This window comes from Salvelinus sp. IW2-2015, linkage group LG5, assembly GCF_002910315.2.
Source record: "Salvelinus sp. IW2-2015 linkage group LG5, ASM291031v2, whole genome shotgun sequence".
Lineage (NCBI taxonomy): Eukaryota > Metazoa > Chordata > Actinopteri > Salmoniformes > Salmonidae > Salvelinus > Salvelinus sp. IW2-2015.
Genome location: NC_036844.1, coordinates 23,388,559 through 23,403,331, shown reverse-complemented (window position 1 = coordinate 23,403,331; position 14,773 = coordinate 23,388,559). Strand labels below are relative to the sequence as shown.

General features: G+C 41.8%; 1 protein-coding gene across 1 annotated transcript in view; it reads right to left on the bottom strand.

Annotated features, from left to right (window-relative positions):
* Positions 1-468: 468 nt before the first annotated feature.
* Positions 469-14,773, bottom strand: part of LOC111964535 (retinoic acid receptor RXR-alpha-A) — a 153,131-nt gene continuing 138,826 nt past the window's right edge. Inside the window, exons 10-11 of the mRNA XM_070443480.1 lie at positions 7,097-7,202; positions 469-859 (exon numbers count right to left, since the gene is read on the bottom strand). Of these exons, the coding sequence (XP_070299581.1) occupies positions 712-859; positions 7,097-7,202 (254 nt within the window). The 3' untranslated portion in view covers positions 469-711. The remainder of the gene's footprint in view (positions 860-7,096; positions 7,203-14,773) is intronic.

The following is a 14,773-nucleotide window of genomic DNA, read 5'->3' as shown; positions in this document are numbered from 1 at the left end:
CTCCCAAAACACATACAGTACACCTCAAAACAGACCCAACCGGACCTGACCGGATTAAACCGGACAGCACCTGAACGAATTGGACCGGACAAGACCGGGCCTCGTTCCTCCCCCCTGCAAACGGACCAATCTCCCTTAAGTTAGTCCTGAAAGTGAGATGCTTCCCGAACAGAGCCAGGGACAGCCCATGCAGCCCCGGCTCTCTTCAACAAGTCCAAAACACGATTCTCCCAATACCTACGCTACTGATGAAACCGCCACAATTCAAAATACACCTGCAAACAGACCTACCTTTAACACCTGATCTTCTTGGTTGTTGTTTCACGTTACAAAACAATGGCTTAAAACACTTCCTTTCCCCTCGGTCCGTTTCATCACCAGTCCATTGTTGTCTTTCAATTAATCTCATGAGTTATAATATATATATATATATATATATATATATATATATATATATATATATATATATATATATATATATATATATATATATATATATATATATATATATATATATTTGTACAGTGTATAAAACAGACCCATGGACATTGAACTTGTTTTTTTGAAACACATCAAAGAGGGGGGACTTCTCTAGATCCAATGATGTCACATAATCTCTCGAGGGGGAGTGGTTTGCAGGACCACCCTCCGTATCCAGAGGGGTTAGAGGCGGAGGGGGCGAGGGGAACATGGGCGACGCCCCGCCTGCAGTTATGTCATTTGGTGGGGCGCCTCTAGCATCTCCATGAGGAAGGTGTCGATGGGCGTGTCCCCGATGAGCTTGAAAAAGAACAGGTGCTCCAGACACTTCAGACCAATGGAACGCAGGGCTGGTAACCGCAGCAACAGCTTGGCAAACCTAGCCCAATCAAAGACACAAAATAACTGTGATTAATGTGACAGAAAATAAGAGGTGGATGTAGACAAGATGTTGTCTCATATGCTGATGTACAGTGATTCATGAAAGGGATGCCCATGACAGAATTGAGACATCTGTCATATACGGTAGTCTACATCTACAATAGAGAAAGCAGACAGTGCACTTTCAGCCAAACACACTGACAGAGGGGTAGAGAAAGAGAAGAAAGAGGCATAGGTGAGTTTGAAGTCTGGGGAAGTGAATTTTCACCATAAAAATGCACCTTTATAATAAAGCATTCCATGCATCATCGCATTTGCAGACTTATGTAAGAGCCTACTAACGCTATTCCTAATGTGATGAGTAGACTGAATAGTCATAATTTAGGCTAATAATATAAGTCAATCACTGTTTGCAAAAAAGACCGTTCAATGCCTGGCTGAGTGTGTAGTGGCGTAGAGTAGGCCTAGGCTAGAATAGGCTATATCAGATACACTTCTTCTCCTTACTATGCATGGAAAAAAATTGGGCCTTTTATAAACACATCTCATGCAATTCTACTACACTGTTATATGACTGGAGATATTAGCAGAATCTTTTTAATCCTTTAACTGCCTCTTCTTAAAAAACATGATTTCACCTAAAATTCATATTACTAACAACTCAAATAAGAACTTCCAATTGTTCTTTTTTTTTCAACTTGATGTTTCTTTTGGAAATAACAGCTCTACCAAGCGGTTGAGAAGACAAAAGAGGGTCATACCAGCAATACCATATTATATTACAAAACTTACTTTAAGTCTTCTCTAATGGCTTTTATTGGTAGGTAAGCATTGTTAAATGAGGACTGATGTAAAATTTGAACAATTATGGTAATTTTGTATGTCCAAACATGAATATTCAATGACATTGAAATTAATGTGTTTTAAATTGGTGTATAGTGCAATGTTACTATTATAGGCATTATTTTATAGGCAAACTTAAGTCTGAATATTGATTAATTGACCCAATGGCCCATGAAATGTGGCTTAACCAATTTATGTTGCCTAATATAGTGAGTTGTCAACAATTAATTTATATTTTTCACCAAAATAAGTATTTTTAATTAAAGGATTTTGACCCTGTTTTAAGTCCAACATATTTTTTTCTGACATATCAACTGCCTGGTTGAGCAAATTATTTTCTAAATGATTGCTTTTGAGCCTTTTTACATTTGAACTATTTATCTTCAGATTCCTACTCTTCAAGGACTTTACTAACAGTAATGGTGCAATATTAATCCCTCACAAACTGAATTCCTGCCTTTAATCCCATACCTTTGGTGACTGATTTTGAGTTATTTTACAGTGGGCAAAGAGTGCCACAACACAGTACCACAACTGCAGCAACCCAAAAGGATACACATTATGTTCATTATAATGCAGGAAGGCTGGAGAAATTGACCAATCAAATTCAAGTCAGGATTATTTTTCCATTTCCACTTCTAAATCCATTTTCAAAATATTCTCTACCAGTCGGCTGAGAATACGGTTAAAGGGTTAATACGACAAAAATTACAGTTGCCTGTTCTGCTGACATTGACAAACAGATCAATGAATAACAAAGTTGTCTGATCAATATAATAGGCCTACGAGAAGGGGAGACACCAATAGCCTACAATATGACGTCCATCTAACCTGGAGGAGGAAATTATTGTCCAAAAATAAACTTTGAAGTGTCACTGACCCAACAATGATAAAGAGTGAATATTCACATTCACTGGATGGCCGATGCTCTCCGCTGGTGACAATAAGATAGTCTATAGCCTACTGTTCACTCAATTGAAATATTGCGAAATGCCTGGTTGGGCCTTTATACTTTTCACAGACAGTCGCAATTCAACAATAACCTATTTGGCAGTGTTGTGTTCGAGACCACCTAAAGCGAGACCGATTCAAGACCAAGACTGAAGCAAATCGAGTCTGAGTCAAGAACAGGGGACAAGGGGTGTGACACCAAGTCAAGACCGAGACCAGAAAAATGCGAGTCCAATTCAAGACCATGATTGTTATTTTGTCAAATCACCACCATAGTAAGAGTTTAAAATGTCCAGTATTTCTGTGTTCAGATTTCAGAACAACATGGATTCTTTAGACATTCAGAATAAATACAGGCTGAAGCAAAATAGAGCCACTCTACAAATGATTACTAACCCAACACAGTGGGGGAGCAATGGGCCTTCTATGCCTTCAGAGAAGGGCTAAGGATTTATAAAATAATGATTATAATAATATAATAATGATAATTATATTATTATTTTCAATGATGTTCTGATTTAATCTTCAGTTTTTGTTGGAAAGGAAAGGGTAAACACTGAAGAGGAAATAAAGATCCAATCATGATTTTTCTTCGCTGTCTCTGGGGAGATAAATCTAGCTAGCTAAGTCAGCCATTGGCTAGGGCATCAGAAACTAGATAAAGGCATCTGCCATTCAACTGTATTATGCAACATTTTAGAGTGACAGTGGAATCAACCAATCACATTTTGACTTAGTGAGTGGGATAGTTTTTTACAAAAACGTATAGAAACTCTGCCTTCTTGAAGGCCAACAGGTCAATGCGCAATAGCGAGCAGTAGTTTTCCCACGGTCTAGCTAGCTAGCTTTTGTTGTTGGCTAGTTTGCAGCGGCTGCAGCAGGCGTTATCAAAGAGGATGATGTTGCTAATTTGTTAGCTTTMCCATTGAAAGAATTTAGTTTTAAACGATCATCATCGGGTGAGTATAACTGTGTTTTGTATTGCAGCGCGTTTGCTGTTGTTAGCCATCTCTTTGAAAATACCTTATGTGTGTGAAACTTTGTTGCATTTAGAGACGAACTGACAGCATTTTAGCAACATGAAATCTTACAAAAAATCTGTTCATAAACACTCCCACAAAGAATATGACACAATTATCTGACAAGCGACCACTTAGATACGGTCATTTTCACATTTTCATAAATTCTTAGATGTAACGAGTACGCTAGGAGTCGGGAAGAAAATACAGGGAGTGAATTTAATAAATTACAGAAAAAAACAAGACACACGAATAGCGTACATACATAAAACACATGAATAGAATCAATAACYCCTCAGGAAAGAACCAAAGGGAGTGACAGATGTAGGGGAGGTAATCAGGAAGGTGATGGAGTCCAGGTGAGTCTTATGAGGCGCAGGTGKWCGTAACGATGGTGACAMATGTGCGTAATAATGAGAAAACWYGTGACAACGAGTGCCAGAGAGGGGGAGAAGGGAGTAAACGTGACATTAGAATGTTTGGGAATTATTTATACTAGGGCAATTGTCAAAATTCTATAGCAATATAGAGTGGGAAAGTGGCTGTGCGTTTGGGAAATTAATAGACACTGCAGTAAATAAAACTGAATAAAAACATCTGTCTTGGGCCCACCCGAGTGGCGTAGTGGTCTGAGGCACTAGAGATCCTGGTTCGAGTCCAGACTCGCAGCCGGTCGCGACCGGGAGACCCATGGGGTGGTTTGGCCGGCAGGGATGTTCTTGTCCCATTGCGCTCTAGCGACTCCTGTGGCAGGCCGGGTGCAATATATGCTGACACGGTTGCCAGGTGTATGGTGTTTCCTCTGACACATTGGTGCGGCTGGCTTCCGGGTTAAGCAGGCACTGTCAAGAAGCAGCTTGGCTGTGTTGCGTTTTGGAGGACGCACGGCTCTCGACCTTCGCCTCTCCCGAGTCCGTACGGGAGTTGCAGCGATGGGACAAGACTGTAACTACCAATTGGATACCAATTGGGGGAAAAAACGTTTTTTTTGTAACCTTTTGTCTTGTGCAGGACTGGAGTCTATACAGACCGGTGCACTATAGCCAACCAGAGCTACAGTAGACCTTTATAAAAACAAGCCATTTGCCACATGGGCCTGCCATCATTCACTTTGAACTGGACTGAGTGTTTACAGGCATTAGATGAACCCTCTCAAACTTTTTCAGCTAGTTGGCTGTCGAAATTGCACTGAAAACGATGGGGAATTGTGTCCTCCTCGTCCTTCTGCAGTGTGCCTGCCAATGCATGCTTGTCCCAACCAAGCACCCAAGCTAACCGGCTAAAGTAGGCTAGCTTGCCAGCTAGCTACGTCCAGACACAAATGAGAGAACATCTCACTCCATTTTACTTGCCGTAGCAGAGCTGGTTAGGCTGTTCTTGACTAACTATAACTTTTTTTTTGCCAACGTTTACTGACACCAGTCATATTCAGCAGGTGTTACGCGTTCGTAAATTCATCAGTTGTTCTGCGCTCTGGCACACTCAGATGAGAGTCCTCTGAAATCGGAGTAGATAGCCAGAGAGCATTTGCGAACACAAGAGATATGCTAACTGTATAATAGTCGTTTAAGTTATTGCTAGCTAACCAAATGATACCTGCATCTCTAGCTGTGTGTAGCCACCGAAAAAAGATATGAAGGGGAAAGTCAGTCACTCACCCTCCAATGGCATGACATGACATCCTCCTAGCATCTAGCTAACGGTAGGCTCCGTGTTTTTAGCTAGCTACATAAATAGATACGCTAGCCTATTAGCCACGTTATGGCTGACTTGTGATCATTACCCTTGCTAGTTTGATTGTATRGACATTCCCAGCCTTAGTTACATTCGTCCGTATTTGTCCAGAATATTGAGTAATTGAAACTGAAAAAGTGCATCCCGAATGGAGGCAGCAAACAATGTACCAGGCCAGGTGTGATTTATAACCTGATAGTAATATTTTTTGGACTACCAAGAAATGTATTGGTGAATTATATTAATCATGTATTGAACTGCATCCATCTATTCTGATAGAACCTATTTTTAAAACCTCTTATAAAGTTTGTTTTGTAGCAAAAATTGGGTGAATTGGGTATTTTTGACTGATAATATGATCGTCTGTTTCATATCTGCAAAGTAGTTAAATCGCTGTCAGTTCCACTTTAAACTTTAGGTCACTGGTTACTTTGTGTGCTAAACGTGAAATGTGTTTTTTGCAATAGGATGTAATAGTTGTACATTTTGATTGGGAAATACTTAATGGTTGTGTTTTTGTATTCTTATGATTGGGACCTACTGGCTTATTACATTATGTCAGAGTTTATGAACAGCTTATCCTTTAACATCATGCTGTGTGTGACTGCTGTCTTTCCATCAGCCCTCTGCAGTGGTGTAATGGTGCCTGAAGAAGTATACTCTCCCAAACGGCCCGCCCAGTGAAGGAAAGGCACCCAGTGTGAAAGATACGATGTTTTTTGTATTTTTCCTATAGATTTATCAGATTTTCACTCTCAAAATCACATTTGATGGTCTAAGTCCACAACAATGCTTAAACCACATAAATCTGATTGGTTAGGCCTGTCAGGGCCTGGCWCCCCAGTGGTTGGGCCTGTATCCAACCAGGCCCATCCATGTCTACGTCCTGATGCAAACAGCGCATGATGACAAATGCGCATCAGAAATAGGATAAACAATTTTCAATACCTGGTTTGCATACCCATTGTTGCCTTAGTTAGTATTTACTGGCAGATATCATAAGTTTAAACATCTTAACTACCCTACCAGCTACCGATGTCATTCTTCTGTGAGCTGCTCCATGCCACAACCAGCTGAGAGCTGCACACTCCTGCTGTCTGTAGATGATATTCCACTGAAACTAGGCTGTGTGCAGCATGCATGAGAATATATTTCACATGCGTTGCGATCGTGTAGGCTACTTTGTGCATGATTTCTCTATTGTTCTACATCATTGATAAGTAATTTACCTCCACTACACTACTTTGATACGCATCAGTAGGGATTAAGAAGTGAGTGTACGCAATGCCCACTGAAAAAAAGGGGGTATACAGTTTATACCAGCGTATACCCTCCGCTACACCACTGGCCCTTTGTGTTTTACAAAAAGTGCACMCGCCACTACGCAAACATGTCTATAATAGATACGGCTGTTAAGATATTCATGTTTTAAGAAAGGAGTGTGTATATTTGGCCTGGCGAAGCGGTTTTAATGCGCTAACTGAATTGTTTTACTCCACTGGTCTCAGGAAGTCCTCACTGTCCGAGACCGAGTCAAGACCGAGTACAAATTTATCAACACCAAGACAAGACCAAGACACTCAATATGTAGTCTCGAGACCGGACTCCAGACCGAGACCATCTCGAGTACTACAWCAATTTACATCAGGGGAAGCTTAGTTTATGGAGGGAGGTGCATGTATCCGTACCTGCCAGGCTGATCTGGGTATTTCTGTTTGCAGTAGGCCTCCAGAGAGGCGTAGACCTTCTCTCTCAAAGCCTCCACCTCGCCTGGGTTTGACAAGCCTTTAGAATCTGAGGAGAGACACACAGCACTGCATCAGACAACAGTCACAGGATATCAAAATGTGGATTTATGCATGTCTGTACATATACAGCTTTGTGTGTACATTCAAGCATGTGTGTTTATGTGTGTGTGTGTGTGTTATATATAATATGCCTTTGTGTCTGTGGTTGTACATGTAGACGCCAGACAGGGAGTGATATGGCTAAACAGCAGTGGACAGGCTGGCTGCCCCTAACCCTGCATGCTGCCATCAGAAGCCTTTAACACTATCAAATGACATGTGATCTACCCTACTGGGTTTTGTCTCATATACATATGCAGGGTAATTCTCCCCATTACACAGCCTGGATGAGGCAACACATGTAGGTTATGTCTATGACCTTGTGTTTTCCACTCTGGCAAGAGGTTGGATAACCCTACATTCTAAGGCAATTTGCAGTAAAACTTGTTCTTTGCTTTGGCTATTTTACAACAAACGTTTCTTTCCTTCAAACATTTTATTTTCATTTTCAATACATCACAGTCACCAACAACAACAACATAACACGCCCGTATCCACAAAGCATCTCAGAAAAAGTCCTAGYAATCCTGTTAAAGCCTGTCTTAAGACAACAACAAAAAACTGCCAGCTTTTAGGATGATGTTACACTGCACAGACAAACTCTGATCTAGAAGTAAAATCAACTCATACATTTTGCATTTACATTTTAGTCATTTAGCAGACGCTCTTATTCAGAGCAACTTACAGTTAGTGCAAACGTCTTAAGAAAGCTAGGCGAGACAACAACACATCACAATCGTATCAAGTACATTTTCCCTCTACAAAGTAATTATCAGCAAAATCAGTGCTAGTAGCAAAAGACAAGTGGCCTTTTTTATTACCGGGATGCGTGAGAGTTATTTAAGATACTCTTCAGAGGTAATAAAAGTTGCATCATTAATGTTGATCTCCGCTGGTAATCACGACAGTTTAAGGTACCGCACAGGAAAGATAGTGATGAAGCTCATTGACATTGTTGCAAATGGTGGGGAATAACCAATCGCGATGAGGCATGGCCAGGTGTGATTTCTATAGTACGCTTCAGACAACCACGGTTAACGTGACTGTAAATCAAATGTTGCATTGATAAAACGAATGATAGAATTTTCTTCTGACACGATCACTTTGCKTACTCTTAATTATTGCCTAATATGTTGGCATGCATAACCACATATATATTGTTTTTGATTTGTATTTTACCTCCAATTTCGATCTCATCGCTACAACTCCCAAACGGGCAYCAAAGGTCGAGTCACGCGTCCTCTGAAACATGACCCGCCAAATCGCGCTTCTTAACCCTCGCCCACTTAAACCAAAACCAGCTGCACCAATGTGTCAGAGCAAACACCATCCAACTGATGACAGAGGTCAGCCTGCAGGCACCCGGCCCGCCACAATGAGTTGCTAGAGCGCAATGAGACAAGTAAAGCTCCCCCGACCAAACCCTCCCCTAACCCGGACGATGCTGGGCCAATTGTGTGCCGCCATATGGGATTGGGATTGGGATTGAACCCAGGGCTGTAATGATACCTCCAGCACTGTGATGCAGTGCCTTAGACCGCTGTGCCACTCGGGAGGCCCCGCGTAACATTTTTTTTACCAATTCTGATGGTTGTTAATAGAGGATTTTTTTAAACGAATATTACTGTTTTAACAACCCTAAAATGCTTTGGCATCAAGTCACTTGCCGATAATGTTGAACACAATCAAAGTTAACATAATCCCTAGATGCCTTCAATTGCCCAATCCTAAAAGTAGGAGTAAAATGTCTCTATTCTCAGCATTTACAACAAATGTTCTACTCCTAGACACTTTGTGGGCATAAAGTGTCCTGATTCAAAATATTAGGCAACACCTTTCTGGGTCTGATTGGTTACCACTGAGCAAGTATTTGTTTTAAAGGAAACTGAACAGGCCTGAATACAGCAATACTCTCATCTCAGTGTGGGAAAGGACTCAGTCCCTCTGAATCCCAGCATTCCCCCTGTTAGGCCATCTCTGTGAGATGCTCCTAATTAGGGGAAAGTAGGCTGTGATGTGTTCCAGAGCCAGGGCTATAACAGAGTGACCCAGGAGCACAGAGGAGCAGTCTGTCCTGGGAGAATGAGGCCCGGCGGCACGTTCCCACACTGCTCTTTGTCTCCGGGGCCACGGCACAGACTCATTAAAGACAGGGAGCATGTCTGGTGCCAGCTGGGCATTGCTGGCGCGGGCACTCAGCATGGTAATGAAGTTAACCCTGGCCTGTACCATAGAGTAGAGGGCTAGCAGAGGGCTAGCGCAGGGCTAACAGAGGGATGGCAGAGGGCTAGCGGAGGGCTAGCGGAGGGCTAGCAGAGCAGAGGGGGGTCCACCCTATGTTCTCTTTCACCCCTATGTTCCCTGGGCCCTATGTTCCCTCAGCCCTGTGATCTATGATCCCTGTGATCTATGTTCCCTGGGCCCTATGTTCCCTCAACACTATGTTTCCTCAACCCTATGTTCCCTCAGCCCTATCTGTGGTTCCCCTGTATTCATTTAGCAGCGGTGTGTTAAATCGTTACCGCCACGCCCCAAAATATGATTTAAAAATATATATGTGTAAGTTCGAATCCGCCCAAAATCCCCACGAAAAATATATTTTAAATGTGGACACATTGAGGTGTTGTGAAGAAAAGTGCAATCATCACCTTGAAAATTAAGATTATTGGCTCGATTCAATCCAACCCATATTTTTGTATTTACGCAAAATAACACAGACACTGGACAGAGGAACTCTGCCTAGAAGGCCAGCATCCCGGAGTCYCCTCTTCACTGTTGAKGTTGAGACTGGTYTTTTGCGGGTACTARTTAATGAAGCTGCCAGTTGAGGACATGTGAGGCGTCTGTTTCTCAAACTAGACACTCMAATGTACTTGTCCTTTTGCTCAGTTGTGCACCGGGGCCTCCCACTCCTCTTTCTATTCTGGTTCGAGCCAGTTTGCGCTGTTCTGTGAAGGGAGTAGTACACAGCGTTGTATCTGATTTTCAGTTTCTTGGCAATTTCTCGCATGGAATAGCCTTCATTTCTCAGAACAAGAATAGATTGWCGAGTTTCAGAAGAAAGTGCTTTGTTTATGGCCATTTTGAGCCTGTGATCGAACCCACAAATGCTGATGCTCCAGATACTCAACTAGTCTAAAGAAGGCCAGTTTTATTGCTTCTTTAAACAGTTTTCTGCTGTGCTAACATAATTGCAAAATGGTTTTCCAATGATCAATTAGCCTTTTAAAATTATACACTTGGATTAGCTAACACAACGTGCCATTGGAACACAGGAGTGATGGTTGCTGATAATGGGCCTCTGTACGCCTATGTAGATATTCCATACAAAATCTGCCGTTTCCAGCTACAATAGTCATTTACAACATTAACAATGTTTACACTGTATTCCGGATCAATTTGATGTTATTTTAATGGACCAAAAATGTGCTTTTCTTTCAAAAACAAGAACATTTATAAGTGACCCCAAACTTATGAACGGTAGTGTATATATATAATGGTGAAACTTACTAAATGACTGAAGAGTTTGACTGTGTGATATTAGGTGGCTTCTTGTGTAAATATTTTGTATGTCATACAGTATGTCATACAGTACCAGTCAAACGTTTGGACACACCAACTCATTCAAGGGTTTTTCTTTAATATTACTATTTTCTACATTGTAGAATAATAGTGAAGACATCAAAACTATGAAATAACACATATTGAATTATGTCGTAACCAAAAATGTGTTAAACAAATCAAAATATATTTGAGATTTGAGATTCTTCCAAGTAGCCACCCTTTGCCTTGATGACAACTTTGCACAATCTTGGCATTCTCTGAACCAGCTTCATGAGGAATGCTTTTCCAACAGTCTTGAAGGAGTTCCCACATATGCTGAGCACTTSTTAGCTGCTTTTCCTTCACACTGCGGTCCAACTCCTCCCAAACCATTTCAATTGGGTTGAGGTCGGGTGATTGTGGCGGCCAGGTCATCTGATGCAGCACTCCATCACTCTCCTTCTTGGTCAAATAGCCCTTACACAGCCTGGAGGTGTGTTTTCGGTCATTGTCCTGTTGGAAACCAAATGATAGTCCCACTAAGCGCAAACCAGATGGGATGGCATATCGCTGCAGAATGCTGTGGTAGCCATGCTGGTTAAGTGTGCCTTGAATTCTAAATAAATCACTGACAGTGTCACCAGCAAAGCACCCCCACACCATCATACCTACTCCTCCATGCGTCACGGTTGGAACCACACATGCAGAGATCATCCGTTCACCTACTCTGCGTCTCACAAAGACACGGTGGTTGGATCCAAAAATCTTACATTTGGACTCATCAGACCAAAGGACAGATTTCCACCGGTCTAATGTCCATTGTTCGTGTTTCTTGGCCCAAGCAAGTCTCTTCTTATAATTGGTGTCCTTCAGTAGTGGTTTCTTTGCAGCAATTCGACCATGAAGGCCTGATTCACACAGTCTCCTCTGAACAGTTGATGTTGAGATGTGTCTGTTACATTTATTTGGGCTGCAATCTGAGGTGCAGTTAACTCTAATGAACTTATCCCAGAGGTGGGACCAAGTCATTGTTTTACAAGTCACAAGTAAGTCTCACGTCTTAGCACTCAAGTCCCAAGTCAAGTCCTAAGTCAAGACAGGCAAGTCTGAGTCAAGTCAAGACCGACAAGTCTCAAGTCAAGTCTCAAGTCCTAAACTTTGAGTTTCGAGTCCTAAACAAGTCATAATGTGCTCTTCACCAAATGTAATACTATTTCATATTTTTAATAAGAGTAGTAGTTAGTAAATTACATTTACGCAAATCATGAATGCTTATATATTTATTACTTTCCAAATAAACTTTATATTTCCATGGAAATACATGGGTAGCCATGAGAAAGACCCCCCCCCCCCATAGTGTTCGACTATCGAGGATCGCTATGGAGCACAATCGGGCGATGTAGGCTTGTACACAATCGCCCAACCTTCCAAAGTTGGAAGTTGTTGCGCCTCCGTCTGTAATTTCCTTCAAGCATGTTTTGCAAGCTGCAATCCGTTTTTTGTTGACTACAGCGTAGTCTTTATATCCGAATATAATAATTTTGGATATCATCTTTCCAAGGGCTCCACCTGAATTCACTCACCAACGTTCCTCTGCACTGCCAKYCACAACTTTTTCTCAGCTGGCACAATTTGATTGGCTGCTGTCCGATTCAAACTGTAATCCGTTAAATGAAGAGTTGATGCGCTGCACACTTTTTTTAATAGCATCATTTTTAATATTTGGGCTTGGGGAGGGTATCAAGTCAGTTCGAGTCAAAAGGCTCAAGTCCAAGTTAAGTCACGAGTCATTGGTGTTAAAGTCAAAGTRGAGTTGCAAGTCATCATATTTGTGACTCGAGTCTGACTTGAGTACAAGTCATGTGACACGAGTCCACACCTCTGACTTATCCTATGCAGCAGAGGTAACTCTGAGTCCTCCTTTCCTGTGGTGGTCCTCTTGAGAGCTAGTTTCATCATAGCGCTTGATGTTTTTTGCGACTGCGTTCAAAGTTCTTGAAATGATCCGGCTTGACTGACCTTCATGTTTTAAAGTAATGTTGGACTGTCGTTTCTCTTTGCTTATTTGAGCTGTTCTTGCCATAATATAGACTTGGTCTTTTAGCCCTATTTGGTATCTTCTGTATACCCCCCTACCTTGTCACAACACAACTGACTGGCTCAAACACATTAAGAAGGAAAGAAATTGCACAAATTAACTTTTAACAAGGCACACATGATAATTGAAATGCATTCCAGGTGAAAACCTCATGAAGCTGGTTCAGAGAATGCCAAGAGTGTGCAAAGCTGTCATTAAGGCAAAGGGTGGCTAGTTGGAAGAATCTCAAATATAAAATATATTTTGATATGTTTAACACTTTTTTGGTTACTACATGATTCCATATGTGTTATTTAACAGTTTTGATGTCTGCACTATTATTCTACAATGTAGAAAATAGTTTTAAAAAATTAAGAAAAACCCTTGAATGAGTAGGTGTGTCCAAACCTTTGACTGGTACTGTATATATACTGTATATCAAATATATTTCATATCAAAGCCCTCCCTTCTCAAGGTGCATCTACATCACAATATCAATGGTAACGTTAGAGTTGAACCGCTAGGAACAAAAGGAACAAACTGTCAAAATGAAGACCAGAATTGATGTGTTTCACTATAAATAAGCCTAAAACATCTGGCTTTCGATTACATAAAAAAAAAAATTACTATTATATAAGTTACTATTTAAACGATATAAACTATGTTTTAAGATCATCTTTGAGAACAAACAATCACCAATGGCATGGCATGGGGACCCCATTGAGTTTGATATAATGTTTGAGKCACTGAGATAGCATAAGAACACAGCTTAAGCCATTGCGAAATGTGTAGAATGGAAGTTAATTAGATTTMAAATGGAAAATGTTTTCTCAGCCCCATGGCTAACTGTATAGAATTGCAAGGAATTACCTTTAAAACTGCAATTCCTTCTCTGCAGCCAGTAAAATGTCCAGTCGGAGACCGCACCATTGACCACGCACACTACCACGTTTAAAAGATAGAATTGAGAGAACATGGGTCTGAGGGAACATGGGGCCCAGGGAACATACGGCTGAGGGAACATAGACATGACCCCACAGAGGGCTAGCAGAGCAGAGAACTAGCAGAGCAGAGGGCTAGCAGAGGGCTAGCAGAGGGTTAGCAAAGAGTTAGCAGAGCAGAGAACTAGCAGAGCGGAGAACTAGCAGAGCAGAGGGCTAGCAGAGGGCTAGTAGAGCAGAGGGTTAGCAGAGCAGAGGGTTAGCAGTGCAGAAGGGTAGCAGAGCAGAAGGGTAGCAGAGCAGAGGGCTAGCAGAGCAGAGGCCTAGCAGAGGGCTAGCAGAGGGCTAGTAGAGTAGAGGGATAGCAGAGGGCTAGCAGAGCAGAGGGCTATCAGAGGGCTATCAGAGGGCTTGCAAAGCAGAAGGTTGGAGGCTAGAGGCTGTCTGTGGGCACTGCGGGCAGAGTGCTGCGGGCCACATAAGTGCCATGCCACTTACGTGGGTGGGAAAAACCACTTCAGGAACATGTGTCTGGTGGGTGATGGTGGTGTGTGTGCATCAATCAATCAATCAATCAAATGTATTTATAAAGCCCTTTTTACATCCGCAGATGTCGCAAAGTTCTTACACAGAATCCAGCCTAAAACCCCAAACAGCAAACAATGCAGATGTAGAAGCACGGTGGCTAGGAAAAACTCCCTAGAAAGGCAGGAACCTAGGAAGAAACCTAGAGAGGAACCAGGCTCTGAGGGGTGATCAATCCTCTTCTGGCTGTGCTGTGCCAGGTGGAGATTATAAGAGTACATGGCCATTAAGGCCAGATCYTTCTCCAAGATGTTCAAATGTTCATAGATGACCAGCAGAGTCAAATAATAATCACAGTGGTTGTAGAGGGTGCAACAAGTCAGCAGCTCAGAATTAACTGTCAGTTGTCTTGTCATAGCTGAGCATTCAGAG